Source organism: Narcine bancroftii, chromosome 11 (assembly GCF_036971445.1).
Source record: "Narcine bancroftii isolate sNarBan1 chromosome 11, sNarBan1.hap1, whole genome shotgun sequence".
NCBI classification, from domain to species: domain Eukaryota; kingdom Metazoa; phylum Chordata; class Chondrichthyes; order Torpediniformes; family Narcinidae; genus Narcine; species Narcine bancroftii.
This window is the reverse complement of record NC_091479.1, coordinates 76,809,522-76,828,132: the sequence shown is the minus strand read 5'-3', so window position 1 is coordinate 76,828,132 and position 18,611 is coordinate 76,809,522. Positions and strand designations below refer to the sequence as shown.

At 38.3% G+C, this 18,611-nt stretch overlaps 2 protein-coding genes across 8 annotated transcripts in view; one reads left to right on the top strand and one right to left on the bottom strand.

Annotated features, from left to right (window-relative positions):
- The window catches only part of LOC138745947 (structural maintenance of chromosomes protein 1B-like), a 299,213-nt gene that overhangs the window by 89,977 nt on the left and 190,625 nt on the right, over nucleotides 1-18,611 (bottom strand). Inside the window, exons 3-5 of one of the 5 annotated variants that reach the window (XM_069903513.1) lie at nucleotides 7,437-7,559; nucleotides 1,696-1,884; nucleotides 1,206-1,318 (exon numbers count right to left, since the gene is read on the bottom strand). In XM_069903513.1, coding sequence (XP_069759614.1) covers nucleotides 1,206-1,318; nucleotides 1,696-1,870 — 288 coding nt within the window. In that variant the 5' untranslated portion in view covers nucleotides 1,871-1,884; nucleotides 7,437-7,559. Of the gene's footprint in view, nucleotides 1-1,205; nucleotides 1,319-1,695; nucleotides 1,885-4,538; nucleotides 4,768-7,436; nucleotides 7,560-18,611 lie in introns of those variants that run through there. The other 4 variants (XM_069903511.1, XM_069903512.1, XM_069903514.1 and 1 more) reach the window with 4 other exon arrangements.
- LOC138745956 (RIB43A-like with coiled-coils protein 2) lies at nucleotides 4,851-16,994 on the top strand. 3 transcript variants are annotated; one of them, XM_069903568.1, is made up of 8 exons: nucleotides 4,851-4,959; nucleotides 5,220-5,370; nucleotides 6,225-6,306; nucleotides 7,698-8,042; nucleotides 11,287-11,405; nucleotides 13,625-13,852; nucleotides 14,729-14,936; nucleotides 16,688-16,994. In XM_069903568.1, the coding sequence occupies exons 2-8, from the start codon at nucleotides 5,254-5,256 to the stop codon at nucleotides 16,699-16,701; spliced, it is 1,113 nt and encodes a 370-aa protein (XP_069759669.1). In that variant the 5' UTR covers nucleotides 4,851-4,959; nucleotides 5,220-5,253; the 3' UTR covers nucleotides 16,702-16,994. The 3 variants fall into 3 exon arrangements, with proteins under 3 accessions (XP_069759669.1, XP_069759667.1, XP_069759668.1); XM_069903566.1 differs by having other exon boundaries at nucleotides 4,852-4,959; nucleotides 14,770-14,936; XM_069903567.1 differs by having other exon boundaries at nucleotides 4,853-4,959; nucleotides 5,223-5,370; nucleotides 14,770-14,936.

The window sequence follows — 18,611 nt, the reverse complement described above, 5'->3', positions numbered from 1 at the left end:
CATATAATGAAAAAAGTAGCAGGCCCAACACCAAATCCTTAACATATAATGAGAAAAGTAGCAGGCCAACACCAAATCCTTAACATATAATGAGAAAAGTAGAAGGCCCAACACCAAATCCTGCAGAACACGAGTCACGGGCAGCCAACATTTATTCCCACACTTTGCCTTCTGCCAGACAGCCACCTTTATCCACGCTAGTTCCTTTCCTGTAGCAGCCTGGATTCCTATCTTTATTCCTATCTTATCAAATACCTTTTGAGATTTGATGAGTTACACTTAGAAAAAACTTAATTCCATTGGTTAAGGTATCAGGTCAGAATTATGAAATAAAGGCTAGTAATGTCGAAAACTAAAATCAAGCCTGTAGGTACATCAAAGCTAAAACCAGAACTTCCACAAGTGGAGAATGAGAGAAATTCTGTTATTTTCTGCAAATGGCAATTGTTGCTGATTCAACCAATATCAAATGGATATCCATAATTAATCATATATAATCATATAACAATTACAGCACGGAAACAGGCCATTAGGCCCTTCTAGTCCACACCGAACCCAACACCCCTCTCTAGTCCCACCTCCCTGCACAATGCCCATAACCCTCCATCTTCTTCTCATCCATAGACCTGTCCAACCTTTTCTTAAATAATACAATTGACTCCGCCGCCACTATTTCTCCCGGAAGCTCATTCCACACGGCTGAGTAAAGAAGTTCCCCCTCATGTTACCTCTAAACCTCTGCCCCTTAATTCTTAACTCATGTCCTCTTGTTTTAATCTTTCCTCCTCTTAACGGAAATAGTCTATCCACATCCACTCTGTCTATCCCTTTCATAATCTTAAATACTTCTATCAAATCCCCTCTCAACCTTCTACGCTCCAAAGAAAAAAGACCTAATCTGTCCAATCTCTCCCTAGACTCTAGATGCTTAAACCCAGGTAACATTCTGGTAAACCTTCTCTGCACTCTCTCCACTCTGTTTATATCCTTCCTATAATTAGGCGACCAGAACTGCACACAGAACTCCAAATGAGGCCGCACCAACCCCTTATACAGTCAGATCTTTTACCACTAAAAGTATTTAGAAATAGGATAACAATGATTGTATGGATTCATTTACTGACCAATCATAATCTAATTTGATTAAGCAGCTCACCACAGTTTTTGCATTACAATAAAAATTAAATAACTTTTTTGCTTAATACCTGAAACACCAGACAGTTTCTACCTTTTGGGAGAATGCCAATTTTTTCAAGTTCATTTGAGTATTCTGTTCGACTGATAGTTCTATCATTGAATTGAAATTCTGTAGAATTCCCTGACAAAAACAATGGAAAACAGTTAGCTTCCATACACATACCTTGCTCATAATAGTTTGATGAATAAATTATTAGATTGGAGGATAATAAAAGCTGTTAATACTATCTTGTATTGACACAGTCCAAACTGGTTGCATTGTACTATACTTATCATTTTTATATTTTCTTTGTTTCAGTACATATCACCACATAAAAGAATACTATGAGAAATGTAGTAACTCTAAGGAAATTGCTCTGAAAAATTTAATAATTTACTGCTCCCATCAAATCCAAGTTGAAGATTAAATACTCAAATAAAAAATGTTCTGAAGAGTCATTAAACCACAACAGCAAAGTGATAATTATTTTTAGCATTAACAGCAATCTCTTCCACTACCAGCAATGGCTCTGGTAAAAGTTAGTTTGTCTCCGTTTTCTATCTCATACAGCATGGTGACTCTTGCAGTAGATGACACAGGTTGTCCAATATGAGCACCATGAATCAGGTCCTTCACGTGCTTCACTCGGAGATTAGCAGGTCTCTCACCCATCACAAAGCTGATAGCATCCATTATATTGGATTTCCCTGTTGGTGAAAGTAATGGTGAAATCATTTTTAAATTTTAATCCTGGAAGTAATACTTCACCAATAATTAGTATATATCAGCTCCTCTCTCAAGAATGACTTGCACCCATTTCAATTCACTATTGTCACAATAGGTTAATAGAAAATGCCATTTGCTGGTCCTGCACTGTGTTATATCACCTGGGTGGCACAGTTAGTGTAGTGGTTAGTGCAATGCTGTTAGAGCACCAGCAATTGGGACCAGGGTTCAAATTTCATGCTGTCCGTAAGGAGTTGCCATGTTCTCCCCATGTTTGCGTGGGTTTTCCCTGTGGGCTCCGGTTTCCTCCCACCATCCAAAATGACTCGGGGTTGTAGGTTAATCAGGCAATTGGGCAGCATGGGCTCGTGGGACAAAATGGCCTGTTACCATGCAGTGTGTCTAAATTTGAAATTTAGAATAATTGAAAATTTAAATTTAAAAGCATTGGAAACAGCTTGGCTTTCAACACCATCATAACAGCAAAACACATGTTCAAACTGAGGGAATATCAACCCTGGGATTCTTTATCCTGTGAGCGAGGCAGAATTACCAGATCAGTGATTTTCAACTCTTCTCTTTCCACTCACATAACACCTTAAGTATTCCCTATGCCAGAGGTGCTCCATGATGAGTAAGGGATTGCTTAAGGTGGTATGTGGGTGGAATGAAAGGCTGAAAACCACTGTTTTAATCGTACCTAATTGAGTCATTATGTGCACGGTTTCATAACTCCAAAGGAAAGGGGCCAATGACAATTTTTCTCAAGTAAAATATTTCAGTAACAATTGGGTCTAGAGTAGTGGTTCTCAACCTTCCCTTCCAACTCACATACCACCATAAGCAAACCCTTAATAATCGCAGAACACCGATGGCAAATGGATTATTTAAAGTGGTATGCGAGTGGAAAGAAGGTCGAGAACCACTGTACCAGATATTGGTCGTGCAAAAAAACTGTATTCAATGTATAAATTTAAACAAATAATTGTAAATGAACTATACAATAAGGAGAGAAAAAAAAGTTGAAAAATAAGAGTCCTTAAATTCATCCCTGATGAGTTTATTGTTGAGGAGTCTGATGGTGGAGGGGTAGCAGCTATTCTGGAACCTCGCAGTGCAAATCTTGTGACACCTATACCTCTTTCCTGATGAGCAACAAGAACAGAGCATATGCTGGGTGATGTGTATCCTTGATGATTGCTGCTACACTCCAATGGCAGAGTCCCCTTTAAATGTTCTCGATGGTGGAGATGGTTTTGCCTCAGATGTCCTGGACTGTGTCCACTACCATTTCCAGAGCTTTATGCTCAGAGGTATTGGTGACCTTCTTCCAGACCATGATGCAGCCAGTCAGCATACTTTCCACCACACCTCTGTACAAATTTGCCAGGGTTTCCGACATCATACCAAACCACCACAAACTCCTGAGGAGGTAGAGGTGATAACAGGCTTTCTTTTCATTATGCCATTAGTGTTGGGCCCAGGAAAGATCCCCCAAGATTGTGACCCTCAAGAACCTAAATTTGCTCACCCTCTCCACCTCTGATTCCCCAATGAGCACTGGATCGTATCCCTCTGGTTTCCCTTCAGCTCCTTGGTTTTGGTGCTATTGAGTGCAAAGTTGTTATCAATCTCTATAACCCACTACCATGGTATCATCAGCAAATTTGTAGATGGTGTTGTTGTAACGAATGATAGGTCTATAGTGAGTAGAGCAGGGGGCTAAGAACGCAGCCTTGATGCTCCGCTAATTATGGAGATTGTGGAGATGTTCTTACCAAACCTCATAGATTGCAGACCGGAGGAGAGAAAATCCAGGATTTAGAAAAAAAGAATCTCAGGGTTGTATATGCTGTCATGTATGTAATCTGACAACAAATAAATCTGAAATCCAATGACACAGTTTGGAGTTGAGTGCCCTTGAGTTGATCAAACACCAATTCCTGCAGCACTGTCACAGGCCTCCAATCTGAAACATAATAACCCAGGACTACACTCTGACCCCCAACCATCAAGCCTATTTTCTATCCAATTGACCAGCTTACCCTGGAACCCATGTGATCTAACTTCCCGCACCAACTTACCACTATGGACCTTCTCAAAGTCCCAGCATCCAACATCTAATACCCTCACCAATCAATCCTCTTGGTCACCTCTTTTAAAAAAAAACCTCAATTTGTGAGACAATTTCCACAGACAGTCCTTGTGTTCAAGGGAGTACAATTTAAAAATTTGCAGTTAACTTAGAGAACGACATCCAATGCCACATGAAATGCTTCATCCGGTGGGGTGGGGGTGGAAGAATGGTACAGCTATAAAGAAATTACGGGGGTGGGATGGGGGGGGATGAAGGTGTTCGAGTGCAGTGGGTTCTGAAGTAAAAACATCTTGTAAAATGACACCAACGTGGAGATTAAGCCTTTCAGATTCCTGGTTTTAATGGGGTTGTATCCAAAAACAAATAACTTCATTTTTTTTCCCCTTAACGATCTTCAGTCGATTGAAATATTTCGTTAACTACATTTCCACCATCCCCAAATAATCCTCTAATTGTGTTGGCTGGCGTCGAGATGCCCGGAGAGATGAGGCGAGGCTGCAGTGCTCTGAGCCCCGGACGGCCACCCCTGGTCCTCACCTGATCCATTCGGCCCAATTATACAGTTGAACCGCATGAACGGTCCGATCAAATGCCGACCTTTCCACGACTTGAAGTTTTCCACTTCGATCGACTTCAAGGTTGCCATTTCCGGTAACACGACGTGTTGTCTCTATTGTTATTCAATGGATCCGACGATGAGAGATTAAAACGTCTTTTCCATCAAGCCACACCACGCTCACCCGAATGGCGTCACGACTTGCATCGAGCGGCAGAAACGCGGGAGTGCATCTCGCGAGAACTCGACGGTGGTGAATGAGATTTCGCAGTGGAGTGAATATCGCGAGAACATCCAAGGCCAGGCGACCTGATCGGCGGTTGCCTAGCAACTCTTTCAAGCTAAGAACTGTAAACGTGGCGATGCCAAAGAGGAAATATCTATTGATCAATACTGGTGCAGGTAATACCTTATCAAGAGTAAAGCATAAATGTCTGCAGACACCGTGTTTGAAGCAAAAACACAATGCTGGAGAAATAGTGTACTTTATATAACAAAGATAAAGATACATAACCAAGCCCGAAACTTTGGTGTATATTTATCTTTGCCTGCTGAGTTTTTCCAGCATTGTGTTTTTACTTTAATACATTATCACTGGTAAGTTTGCTTTCAAGTTCATTCCACCTTTTTGAATGAGATAAATGCAAAATGTTTTTGTTTAGCAGGTTCATGTGACAGGCAACTCAATCTCCAAAGATGCACAAATTGGATGGCCCAGTGGATTTGAAAGAGGCATCAATAATTGCACGAAGAAGAGACATGGAACTTCAGAGGCAGAACAGAATTTTTAATACTCGACTCAGAACAATCGGGGTAACTATGGAAAATATTCTCATGATCAGAGATTATAACAAGCAGCTTATGATGATATGTTACAAGAATTCTGAGTCAGACAAATGAATAATTTGTAGAGGGTTATATAATGTTTGAAGTATTCTTAATATGTTTGACTTTTTGATTTTCTCTAGTTCATTTAAAATATTTGCTGTATAATCAAGTGAGTAAAAACACATCACAAATGCTGGAGGAACACAGTCAGTCTTCTAGCCCATAGGAGGTAAAGATAAATTACTGACATTTCAGGCCTTAGGCCTTCTTCAATGTATAAGCACAGAATGCCCTTCAAAGAGAGGAGGAGAACTTCTTCAGGGCAGGCATCCCAAGAAGAGATTTTGCAGTGGAGCAACTGAATGGAGTGAGACAATGAAAGTCTGCAGATGCTGTGACTGTAGTAAAAACACACAGTAAATGCTGGAGGAACTCAGCAGTATCGCAGTGTCCAACAGTGAGAACAAGAAATATTTGCAACAAAGTGTGATGTACAGTCTATTTAACTAATATGCATTTTGAAAAAAATACAATTGCATATCAAGTAATTTGAAAGAAAGAAATACAAGTTGTAAAAGGTATTTTATGTTTTTTTTTAAAAAGCAGGATTTAATATTATTTATTTATAATGATAATATAAATTTGCACTTGACTTTTAATTTTGCCACCACCAAAATACAAATGTAACCCGCCATATATATTACATATATTTTGATATTACATTACTATGAACATTATTCTACATGTGCAGAATGTGTATATAACTTAGAAATGGTGAAGGAGTTTGAAAAATATTTGTACCATTATTTGTAATTATATATTTTGTTTTTGACAAAAAGATTGATCAGCAGGCATTGCATGCCCAAATGAAAGATCGGAAAATTCAGAAAGACACAGAGACTAGAAAACATACGGCCTTTGGTAAGTTTTTTTTTAAAAAAACTCCTAGTGTATAGCATAATAATTCAAGATTCATCTACTGTGTTTGACAGCATTTAGGAGCCTCCTTTTTTTCCTCAAATAAATCATCTCAAAAGCCACCCCGGATCCTATATGTGAAGGTGATATTTTGATATTGCCATTTTGGACTACTCACCCAGCTTCAAGAAGCCTTTCCCTTGGGTGGCCCACGCTTTCCGAAGTCGCCGTTGCTGCTCGCATTGATTGCCAATGCTTGATTGACAGGTGCACCAGGATACACGGGCGTGCAAGGGCAGGAGGGAGAAAAGCCAGAGCAATAGGCAGGGTCCAGGCCCACCGTTGCAGGGATCAGACAATCGATCGCTTGCTTGCTTTGAGGGGAGCGCTGGGACTTGGTGATCAGGATCCATGCTCGACAACCTGCTTGCTCACGACAACCCACCTTCACGCCTCATTCAATGTGCTCAGGGGTCTGTGCTCATCAAACAAAGCCTGATCATCGAGCCCCAACACTCCCCTCAAAGCATTATGAGAGAGAGAGAGAGCGGGCAGGTGGATGTTGCTGCTGTTGCTCATGTGCAAGAAGGCTTCAGCATCTTGGTCATGCAAGGCTGGAGGGTTTCCATCGAGGTGAGTGAATGTAAATAGACTAAAACAATTTTTTCCTGAAATCTCATGATAAAAATGGGGGGGGGGGGTGGGGTGGGTGATCCTATATGCAGTTAAATACAGTAATCGATTAGATGACTAAATTACTATTTTGCCATAGAATCATAGAATGCACAGAAAATGGGCCATTTGGCCTTCTGTGCCAACCGCTATTTCATTGTCCCACTGACCTGCTTCCATTCCATAACCCTCCAGACTCTTCCATACGTATATAACCATATAACAGTTTATGGCATGTATCCAATCTATTCTGAAAACTCAAGATCAAGCTGGCATTCACATCAGACGGCAGCTCATCCACTCTCTGGGTGAAGAACTTTCATCTTGCAACTTCCTTTTAAATGTTTGTGGATGTCTAGGAAGAATAAAATACCCTCCCTTTGGTTGCTAACAACCAATTGTAAAACACAAAACAACTTCAAAACTCAATTTTTAAAAGAGAAATTGTGTCAGATACATACCTACGTTTCTTCAAAACTTTTAAGTTTAATTGGGAGTTGGCAGAATATTCCTCACCTTCTTCCATTTTGTGGGTATCCTTAGGTGTTGTACAAATTCAGTTTTAGTCTATTTTCATATGTGTGCTGATGAAGAAATGGTAAAGAATCAATTACAAAATTTTAAAAGATTTTAATCAATTCATAGAAGACATTTTCCAAGTGCTGCCAAAGTACAAAAATATAGATGTGATGTTACATTACCTCTCTTGTGTTTTGCTGTAGCTAAAGATTTGATTCGACATGACCAGACAATGTGCCTCCTTGATGAACGACACAAACGTGATATGATTAATTTAAACAAGGCAATTTCTGAATTCCGTCTGTGTTATCAGAAGCCTGAAACACGCCGTGAATTTGATCTGAATGATCCACAAGCCTTAAAAAAAGATGTCCCCACCCGAATTTCAGATACTGATCCTCGCTGCACTGTATCCAGCATTCAAAAATTTACTGGGGAAGATTTAAATCAACAAGAAAGGATAAAATGTCAACAGGAACAAATCAGAGAATGGTCACTTGAACAGCAAAAAGAACTGAAGAATGCATTGGAAGACCAGAAGTTTGCAAGTTTGTAAAATTACAGATCAAAATTCAAGCCTGTGACCATTGTTTTACAATTGTTGAGGTTTTTATATATTTTCCTTGAAGAAGTGCATCTTTTGTCTGCTCCCAGACCATATGCATTTTAATTGCTTGGGTGTCCATAGCTTTATCCATTGTCAGGGTGAGGCCAAATGTAAACTTGATGAACAACATACCATATTCCTCCTGGTCAGCCTTAAAACTGACAATACGAAAATTGATTTTTAAAAAAAATTTTTGGTAACTCTAGTTCCTCTGTTTTCTTCTTTCCCTACTGCGTTACTTACTTTTCCTCTTCACTCTAACTTTACTTTCCCTTCCCTTCCTCATGGTTTCTTCTACCTGTCTCTTGACCTCTCATACCTTCTGCCCATCACCACTGGGCTCCTGTCTGAACTTATTTCCTATATATATGCAACTTTTCTTTTTTTTTTAGCTTCGTCTTCATGACCATTTCTGCCCAGTCTGACCCATTGAGCTCCTCCAGCAGCTTAAATGCAAATGATTGAAACTTCATGTTCCAATTCATTTCTGGAAATATGGAAACACTTAGTTTTGTAATAAAGACACCCAAGTAAATTATTAAATATAAATGTTTAAAAGCATCTTAATAGAATTCATTTACAGCTCATGAGATTTTTTTAAGATAGGCAGTTTGTGTACAAAGTACATCAACTTGATGCATTCCAAGTATTTAATTGGATTCAACAGTGCTGAAAAAGTTTCCAATTTCATTGTATTTTATAATTCTAAGTAGAAAAAAATGTATAGGCTGAAGAGGATCCACCAAGATTTGGATTTAAATCCATTAATTTCAAGGAGCAACACCTAATATTCCATCTGGGCCATCTCTAACCAAATGGCATCGACATCAAATTCTCTAGTTTCTATTGGGCACTACTATGTCTCCCTCTCTTCCTCATCCCTCTGTCTCCTTTCCTCCAGTTCTCCACCCCCTTCTCTCTCCATTCAGAGAGCTATCTCCTCCCTATCACTTCTCAGCTTTTTTTCTCTTGTGCCCTCTCATCCATATTTAAATTTATATCCCCCTTCAGTGCCCTCCATAATGTTTGGGACAAATACACTTTTTTCCTTCATTTGCCTCTGTGCTCCACAGTTATAAATTTGTAACAGGCAATTCACATGGGATTAAAGTGCACATTCCAGATTTTATTCAAGGTTATTTGTCTACATTTTGGTTTGACCATGTAGAAATTACATGTCCCCTTAAATTTTCTATTCCGCATGTGATATTTGCTCACAGGTAAGATGTTACATTACCAATGAAAATAAGTGTGCCAGTATCTGTGGCAGCCATACATGCCCAGGCCACAACAATCCCACCACTAAGTGTCACAGATGAGGTGGTATGCTTTGGATCTTGGTTGGTTCCTTTATACCTCCACAATTTGCTCTTGCCATCACTCAGATACAGGTTAATCTTGGTCTTATCTATCCACAAGACCTTTATCCAGAATTCTGCAGGCTCTTTTAAATAATTCTTGGCAAACTGTAATCTGACCATCCTGGTTCTGTGAATAACTAGTGGTTTGCATCTTGTAGTGTAGCCTTTGTATTTCTGTTCATGAAATCTTCTACAGACAGTAGTCATTGACACACATCTACACCTGCCGCCTGAAAAGTGTTTCTGATCCGTCAAACAGGCATTTGGGGATTTTTCTTCATTGTGATGAGAATTCTTCTGGCAGCAGTAGTGGATGTCCTCCTTGGCCCTTTGTGATTACTGAGCTCACCAGTTCTCTCTTTTTTCTTTATGATGTTCCAAATGGCTGATTTTGGTAATCCTAAGGTTTGGGTGATGTATATTTTTTGTATTTTTTTTCTTGTTTTTCAGCCTCATAACAGCTTCTTTGACAAAACTCTGGTCCCCTTGTGAAAAATGGCAACTACAGACTCCAAGGGTGATCAAAAGCTTAGAAGCAAGCCTATCTCTCTTATACCTGCATAAATGAAGCAATTAAACATTCCTGAGTAATTACAGACACCTGTGAAGCCAAATGTCCCAAACATTATGGTGCCTTGAAATTGGTGAACTATACAAAAAGTGCTGTAATTTCTACATGATCAAATGAAAATGTATAAAAAAATCACCTTGAATAAAATCTGGTATGTGCACATTAATTACATGAGAATTGTTTGATTAAAAATATAAATCTGTGAAGAACAGGAGCAAATAAATGAAAAAAGTTTCTTTGTCCCAAACATTACGGTCACTGTATGACCTCTTGCCTGAGACCCTGTACTCCTCCTCTGTCCTTTCCCTCCCCCAACCATTTTTTTCAGGTGCCTGGCTGCTTTTTGCTCCATCTACGATGAAGGGCTCAGGCCTGAAACATTAGTTATGTATCTTTATTTTTGCCACATACAGAAAATTATGCTGAGTTTCTCCAGCATTTTTGTGTAAACTACAATCACACCATCTGCAGATTTTCTTCTTTAACAAATCCGGTCCAGATCAATGAAAGTTTCTGCTTGTATAAAGGATCTTTCATTGATTTGAAGTTTGGGCATATAATAGTTTTCAATTATTTTAATTATTTTGATTTTAAAATATTCCTGTATGTGTAACTTTGCTTACAGTGACAGCAGAGAAGTCTCCTGCAGAGAGAGCTGAAGTGCTTTGAAAGGACAGATGAAAGACCATGTATTTAGCACTCTCCAGATTACCAAAGGTGTCCCAAGGGAATTTTGGTTTTTCTTTAGTTTCAACAATGATTGCAATCAAATGCAACAGAAAGATTCAATTTTTAAAAAATGTTGTGGTTGAATAAATGATGGCCAGAAATCTTGATTATTAATTATATTGTTTAAAGAATTATAAATGAAGCATGCAGGATATTTTGTTAATTTCATCTATTTGGTTAAAAATTTGTGACAAACTACCCATGAATTCTCAACACGTATGATCATCAGTTGAATCTTCTTACTTGTTTTATCCTATGCTGAACAATTTGATGACCCATAGGAACCAAGACAGTGTTAATGTTCTACCTTATCAAAGATTGCATATTAGTATGATAAAGTAAACACTCTTGAACATTTCATATACAGTATAGTAATTCATGCAATGAATAGTGTCGAGACTGCTGTCGCTTTGTATCAAATTAGAAAAGTGCTAATTCCATTTATTGCTATCATGTTCCTTCATATAAAAAATATACTGCATAATCTGGTTTGAAAGATAAGATTTTTTCTGTTCTTTTTCCAGATAGATTGTATGATAAGAATAGGATAGCTTTGGACCAAAGAGCTTGTGAATTGCAACAAATGCAAGAAGAAATGAGAAGAGCTGTTACCATAGCAACAAAAGATTTCAATAGGGCACAGGTTTCACACCTTCATTTCTTTTTATTTGGACAAGAATAGATCAAGAGTAACCATGCATTTATTTTGCAGAGCTCCCATGCCCTTCCAACTCACTTGTGAATGTATGAGGAAAGAGATAAATTGGTCCAGGAGAGAATTATATTTCTAGTCAAATATTGTGAGGATAATTAGTTGAATATCAACTGAAGAAAATTGATCAGAAGGGAGAATAAAATAAACATTAAACTGCATGAGATTTTCTTGGTTTCTAAAGGCACATTAGTCAACATATTTTTCTTCGGGCTTGTCTCTGATAAATTCAGCATGAGGCCCAATTTGAAACCGTTGAGGGAGATCCACTGAGCTTGGAGTCAGGTGAGAGAAAGACTTGAGATTGTGGAGAGAGACGATTAGGGATGAGAACAGATTTATTTGTTGAGAGGAGAGGACCATCTCTGTTGATCATGAAGGGGGATAGTTGTGGAGGAAATGGAAATCATTAATTAAGAATCCAATGGGTATTGCATTGGGGGGTGGGGTGGTGGTATGATGAGCAGTTAATTTGATGAGGTAGAATTGTTCATCATTGGGAATAGGATTAATAATTGCATTTTTGAATATGAGAAAGAGAGGGAGAACTGTAATTATATTTATATTTTGTTTATTGATTTATTTTTATTAGACGAGGGCATCACTGGTAAAGCTTTTGGTCTTGTGGCGAAGCACCTTGAATACTGCCATCTTTCTGGTGAATGTATTGTGTTTGCAATTCCCGGAGTTTTAAGAAGAAGTGTCTTTTGATCATGGAGTCCCTTACATATCACAAAGTTAATGCTTGCTTCTTCCGGTCAGCTGGGATATAAGGATGTGGGTGTTGAGCAGGAATGTTGTCTCTTCCAACTGCTGTTTTCTTGCTTTTGCTGAGTCTCTCTCAAGGCTTTTTTAAAAGTTCAGTAGTGTTTTCTGATATTTGCTTACCTCTCGTATCTGCACACACTGCTACTGTTTGGACAGTACATGGGTGTGATGAGCCAGGGAAACACTCATCACTCAAAAGGAAGATGATGTCACATGTGTTTCTTGGAAACATAGTATTGAATATAAGGAAATGCTTCTGAGGATTGAAAACCACCTTCAGGAAAAGGATGTGGAAATCTCTCCTTTTGACAAAAAAAGTTTGGGTCATTAGAGACCTTCTGAGCATATGAATACAGTCAATGACTGACCTGCAGTGTAAATGGTGAGGCAAGGCAGGAATCTGCTGCAGCTGCTTGTAAAGAACCTGTGGTGAGCTTGGCCTCCAGAGAGAGCAATCCAGGCATTATTGGAACATTGTCATTAAAAGTTTTGATACAGGTTGTTGATCAGAGTTTTCTCAAAATCTGATCTGTTGTTCTACGTTGTTTAAAAATAAAACAAAACATCTTTTCAATGATTTCTGATTATACTTTTAAGGGATCTAAGCGAAGAGACTGGTTCATTTGGGAAAAAAAGTAATAAAATTCCTGTGTCAAAACTCTCTAAATTTCTGCTGAATGTGGCAAAGAGCCAGGAACAAGCAATGGATCCCAAATTATTGCATTCAGATAGCATAGACTCTGTACTGGAAGGAATTAGATAAACAAAGTTTTGGCCAGAAATAAGGGCCCTCAATGTGATTTTTTTTTTTGGCTGAAGAAATTAGTTGAAGAATGAGATTCTTCCCTAACCTGATTTGAGGTTGCGTCTTGAAAATATTTAATATAAAAATTCTTTAATGATAGAGAACTTAAATAAAAAGGAATAACGTTAGTTTGGAAGGAGATAAAAACTGGATATATTTAGTTGGCTCCATAGCTTACATCCATTTTTCTTTCTGTTGATTTCAGTGGAAAGGAAAATCAGGATAATCTGATATTGCCCATTTTATAATATTAGGCAAAGTCTGTACTAGTTCTAGTTTGTCAAATGGGGTAATCAATTTTTATGATATGACCAGGGTCAGCATCATTGGGGGCATCCACGAGTCAGTCCCCCCCAAAAATGAGTTATCGTACCCCCCCCCCCGCACCCACCCACTGGCCAGATTCAGTGAATGCAACTCACAGCAAATGGCAGTTTGTGCCCCCCCTGCCCCATGGTTGCCCTAATGCCCCCCAATTAGATTTGTTCTGATGCCGACTCTAGCAAACAATCATGTTTCACATGAAGGAAATAAAAAGTTCTTAAGATGTAACCATTTCTTTTGCATTGTTGTCCAGGCAACTGAAAGGCTTGCAAGACAAAAGCTGGAAAAACAACATGAGCAAGAAGATAATTTAAATGAAATTGAAAACCATCTTCACAGTGATTTGCTAACAGAAAACCCAAAACAAGCAGTGAGTGCTTTTGGCCCAAATCATGTTATTGTACATCGCTGGAAAGGAATGACACAAGATCAAGTAGATCATTTAATTCTACAACAAAAGCAGCAAATCCAGGAGAAAAAGGTACTATTATTAATGGTTGCCAGTTCTATCTATTAGGTCTAAATAGCCTTAATTTTGTTCATTTTGACTGCTTCTGGAAAGTCCCAATACCTTAATCATTCCTTTTGCATGATAGTGGATAATATGTTGCAGCTGAATATATAATTACGAAGCTGATTGTGCCAAATACATGCATTTTTTTATTATTTTATTTAAACATTTTTAGACCATAAATGTAGTCAAATACAAAATTTAAAAATACGAATACATAAATAGACAAATTAATGCTGCATGATGGTGTATCCCAAACCCCACAACCACTCCCCCCACCCACCCAAAAGACCCCAAAAAAAGTATGTGAAGAGAAAAAGAAAAAAAAAGATAGAGTGCAAAAATAGAAAGGTTTGTGCAAAGTGCTGTTGACTCCACAGATTTCAATTCATTATTTAACTAGTCTTCTTCTTTGGAGAAGGTTAATGTGGACTGAATCCTTTGATCAACAATATGTCCACAATTATTTCTGATTTTGGTCAGCACCCTCCTTCTACCCTACCAGAATTAAATCTCCATGTGAATTTTCATCCTTTTTGAATAGAGAAGGAGCTTAAAAAAACAAGACCTAAAGAGTGGAGAAAAAGTTTAAATTCAATAAGATTTTGATGTACACAGTAATTTAAAGATGAGGTTACCATTTTAGTCTGTTCACAGACCTCTTCTCACGATACTAGATTTTTCGTGACAAATAAACTTAAACATATGATTTTTTAGTTTAGGTTTCTAGGCAGCATTAAGTACAATGCATGCAAATGCAGTTCCATTCACTTTTTTTTCTATTTTTCCTATTTGCCAACCAATGATATAAAAAATTATGATAACATTCAAACAACTGCAACTAAGGAACAATGTATGTCACAGAGCAGAGGTTATCTTGTTTATAGAGATTGGAGGAAGAAGAACGCCAGCGTAATGCAGAATGGGACAGGCTATGGACCAACGATGCCCGAGCAGCTGTGCTTTTTGAACGGCAGCAGCAGCGAGTACAACGGCAGCTCCGGAAAGCAATGGATTGCCAGAACATGCTGCTATGTAAGAACCACAAAGAAAGGTGAGTGGGTTAAATCTGCATTTAAAGTTCTGCGAGTACAAAGGTTGACCATTTTCTTTTACATTTATTGGGAAGCAAATAGAAACTATTTGATAGAGTAATATATTCAATCAACATGGAAAATAGCAGTGACCTCTATATCAACCAATCTATATGACTTTGGAATGGGAGAGGATACCAGAGTACCCAGGGGACACCCACACAGTACAGGGACCATGCAATCTTCATAAAATCGACATGCAAGATATGAATTGAACATTGGTTTCTGGAAATGTAAAGCAGCAGCTGTACCACTGTGTCAACCCTTAGGGCCAAGCAGTAAGCCGTTCAAATCGAATCTTTACTGGCTCCCAGAACAATCTCGTGCCTCATTTATTTCCTTGTAGTCTAGTCTTTCAAACCTGTCTATCAACATCCTACTGATTCTTCTGCCAGCCACCTACACCAAGGCTAATAGCCTAATTAATCCAATCAGGATGTGGGAGGAAACTGGACCATTCAAGATAGAATGTGAAAACTCCATACCAACAACACTGGTGTTCAGAATCCTGGTTGCTGGACTTGTGTGACTGTATTATCGTATGAAACACCACTATGCCACCTTGATATGTTGGGAGTAAAAACTTAACTAAATTAATTCCTGTAATTTGATCCAATTATTTCAGCTATCGAAAAGCGTTGAGAAAGTCTGTTGTAGTTTAAGGGTTTTCCATAGATCCAAGATTAATTTTATTGGTGAAAGCTGGGTCCATTTATACACTGATGTTTTATGTGTTCATCTTTGAAAGATATAATATGATGATGTCAGAACCTATATATTGTAACCACCATGTGGATTCTCAGTGATTCATGACTAGACTTATGTTGAGGAGTTCCATAATTGTGTACATGGTTGTAAGTTGCCTGTCCTGTGAACCAAGTCAAGGAATGAAGAGAAAAGAAGCAAAACTGATCTGCCTATTTTCCCTACCATAATTTCCACCATGCCCATTGCTAATCAATTAAAAGATGGTTTTGATGCTAGCTTTACCATCAAGCTCTTCTTGTACAATAGTCACCTAAGTGCATTGCACTTTGCCTCGGGAATTTATTTCATTAGCTTCTATGTTACGAATCTCAAGATTCAACATCCTGTACATGATATACCTTAAATTTTGTCTGCTGAAGAGTCCACAATTATTTCTGATTTTTCTCCACTCTTTAGTATTGATGAGTATTGCCCAACAGTCCTAACAATAAGAGAAAGAGAAGCAAAAGAGAGTCCCTTCAGAGACATTGGGTCGATTCACCTCCAGTGCTCCCACAACCTCTGTTGCCACACAGATTCAGCTGTAACCCGAGCTCCAGATCCAAACAGGAAGCCTACAACACCTGATGCCCTTCAGGAGCCCTTTGCCCTCTCTTGAATCCCAGTTCCAATACCTGGTTCCCATGAGCCAGCAACCCGAAGCCCATGCAGGTCCCCCAACCATAAGTCACCCACAGCCTGTGTGGGTCCCTCAGCCGATTAGCCCTTCACTGATCTGTTGCCTTGGTCACCTGCCCTGTAGGGTCCTTCAGTTGCTGAGCCCCTCGCTGGTCTGCTGTCATGGTCACTGTGTTATAGGGTCATCTCCCGTGCATCTCTGAGGCGGAATACTATAATCTAGAAAGACTGTATGGTGTGCACAACGGTTCCAAGCAGGAATTAATTTTTAAGTATGACGTGGCATACAGAAAAATGAAAATTATTTATATATTTTTGTTTTCAGGGAGAGACTACTGAAAAATGAGGTCTACACGAATGTTCCAACTACCAAATACTTTGATCAGTTCAACACAACCAGCCGCTAAAATGGATGATAAGACTGACTTGCTACACCCTTTGATAATTAAAGGAACTATATAGATTTTTCCCCACAAATCGTTCTTTCGTGTTGAAAAAATACTCAAGAAAAGCTAGAGGGTTTTGATGTGTTGTTAATAACTGAAAAAGTAAAAGGATGTCCAATATTACGCACATTTGAAAGTTTTGTCATGTTAACCAGACATAACTGAAAAAATAAAGCACTAATTTCATTTTGTTCTTTTCCATATGATGTTTGGAAACTTTTAAGACTGCATATAAATAATTTTTATTTAACTTTTGAAGATCAGGTCATCTCCTGTAGAAGAACTTAACAACAACAATACTGATCAGGCCTGTAACTTGGCAGTCAGATAATGCTAAACAGCTGCCTCCATCCAACTGTCTGTAAAATCTGCAGTAAACATGAGGATCAAAATTTCTAATATTACTGAAAAACCTGAAAGTATTGACAAAATAAAAATCAAGGATCCGAATGAAAAAATCTTGCTTGTTGCAGCTTTTTGACAGTTTTAAAAAAAATAACTTCCTAACTTTTCTGTTCGCTTGTAGAGTAACAATACACTGAGGAATTTTACAACATACTCACAAGTAAGTAAACTTCTTGTCATGTGGTGAATCTGCACACTTGCCATTACAACACATACTGTAATTGTTCTGTTGTAGTGCAATGTGGAAAATTTGGGGGTTGTTAAAGCTCGATAATACGGCAGCAAGGCTTCCCATAAGAGAATGGTCATATGTGAAATACTCAATTATTCCTGATACTATTAAAAGTTTTGAAAATTTTCCAATAAATGTCCTTGTTAAATACATTGGCAACCATTCACACATATTCCATTACAAATAAATAATACAATATAAACTTGAAGAAAAACATTCTTCTCATGGCTGATTAAGTGTCTCTGACACATGAAGCAATCCTTTATTTGTCTCACCAGTAATTTGTTAAATGCTGCTTCTGTTGTAACATAAATGAACCCTTTTCTTTTTCCTCTAACAAGGTATAACCACAAGCCTTGGTTTCTAAATTTTATCTGCAGATTGTAAATACAATGTCTTTAGCTTGACTGGTTCCAACATAGGATTTGTAACTCATACAAACATTTCCAATCTCAGATTAAACATAAAAATCAACACTGTCCATTGGCACTCGTCCATTCAATTTTCTGAAGAACCAGGGACGCTGCATTAAGGCAATTTAATATATGCTCAATTTTATCACACTTTCTCCCTCAGACAGGAACGTTACTGCTTGCTACATCTGTACCTTTTATGTCATGAATCATAGCCTGTTTCTGTATGTTTTGCAAGTTGATTGTTTCTCCAAAAATAACATATGCAATTTTGTCTGTACTGGTTTTCCACAAAAATACACAAATGTCATCAGAGAATATTTTCATTAAGAGCTTTAGTAAGCTCTCAGGGCAGCAGCTGATGCATTACAGCTGTAATTTAAGAATGTAAAACCAGCATACACCAGAGGTTAGCCCTGAGTTACAAGCAATTCTCAGCCACCATTTTGTACTCAACATCAACTCAATTCAGATATTGAAGTCAACAGAGTCATATGAATGTAGATGAGCATAACCATCAACTGATAATCTTGCATTTATTTTGCAGGGATAGAGAAAGCTCTATTTCATGGGTTTTTCTGCAAGGCCTTTTCAAATTTTCTCTGCCGTAAGATTACACTCACATCTCTCCCACCTCCTTTAGTTGCTTTCATCTTGGGTACCATCAGTTTGGAGTTTTCACTGCTTCATAACTGCATTAATTTCTTGGGGTGCTTCAGTTTCTTCTCCCATCCAAAATTCATACTGGGAAGT

Excerpts from the sequence above, each read along its gene's own strand:
- LOC138745956 (XM_069903566.1), top strand. The coding sequence starts at position 5,254 with ATGCACAAATTGGATGGCCCAGTGGATTTGAAAGAGGCATCAATAATT. Across the intron at positions 5,371-6,224 it reads CTCGACTCAGAACAATCGGG|ATTGATCAGCAGGCATTGCA; the intron begins GTAACTATGGAA and ends TTTGACAAAAAG. Across the intron at positions 6,307-7,697 it reads TAGAAAACATACGGCCTTTG|CTAAAGATTTGATTCGACAT; the intron begins GTAAGTTTTTTT and ends GTTTTGCTGTAG.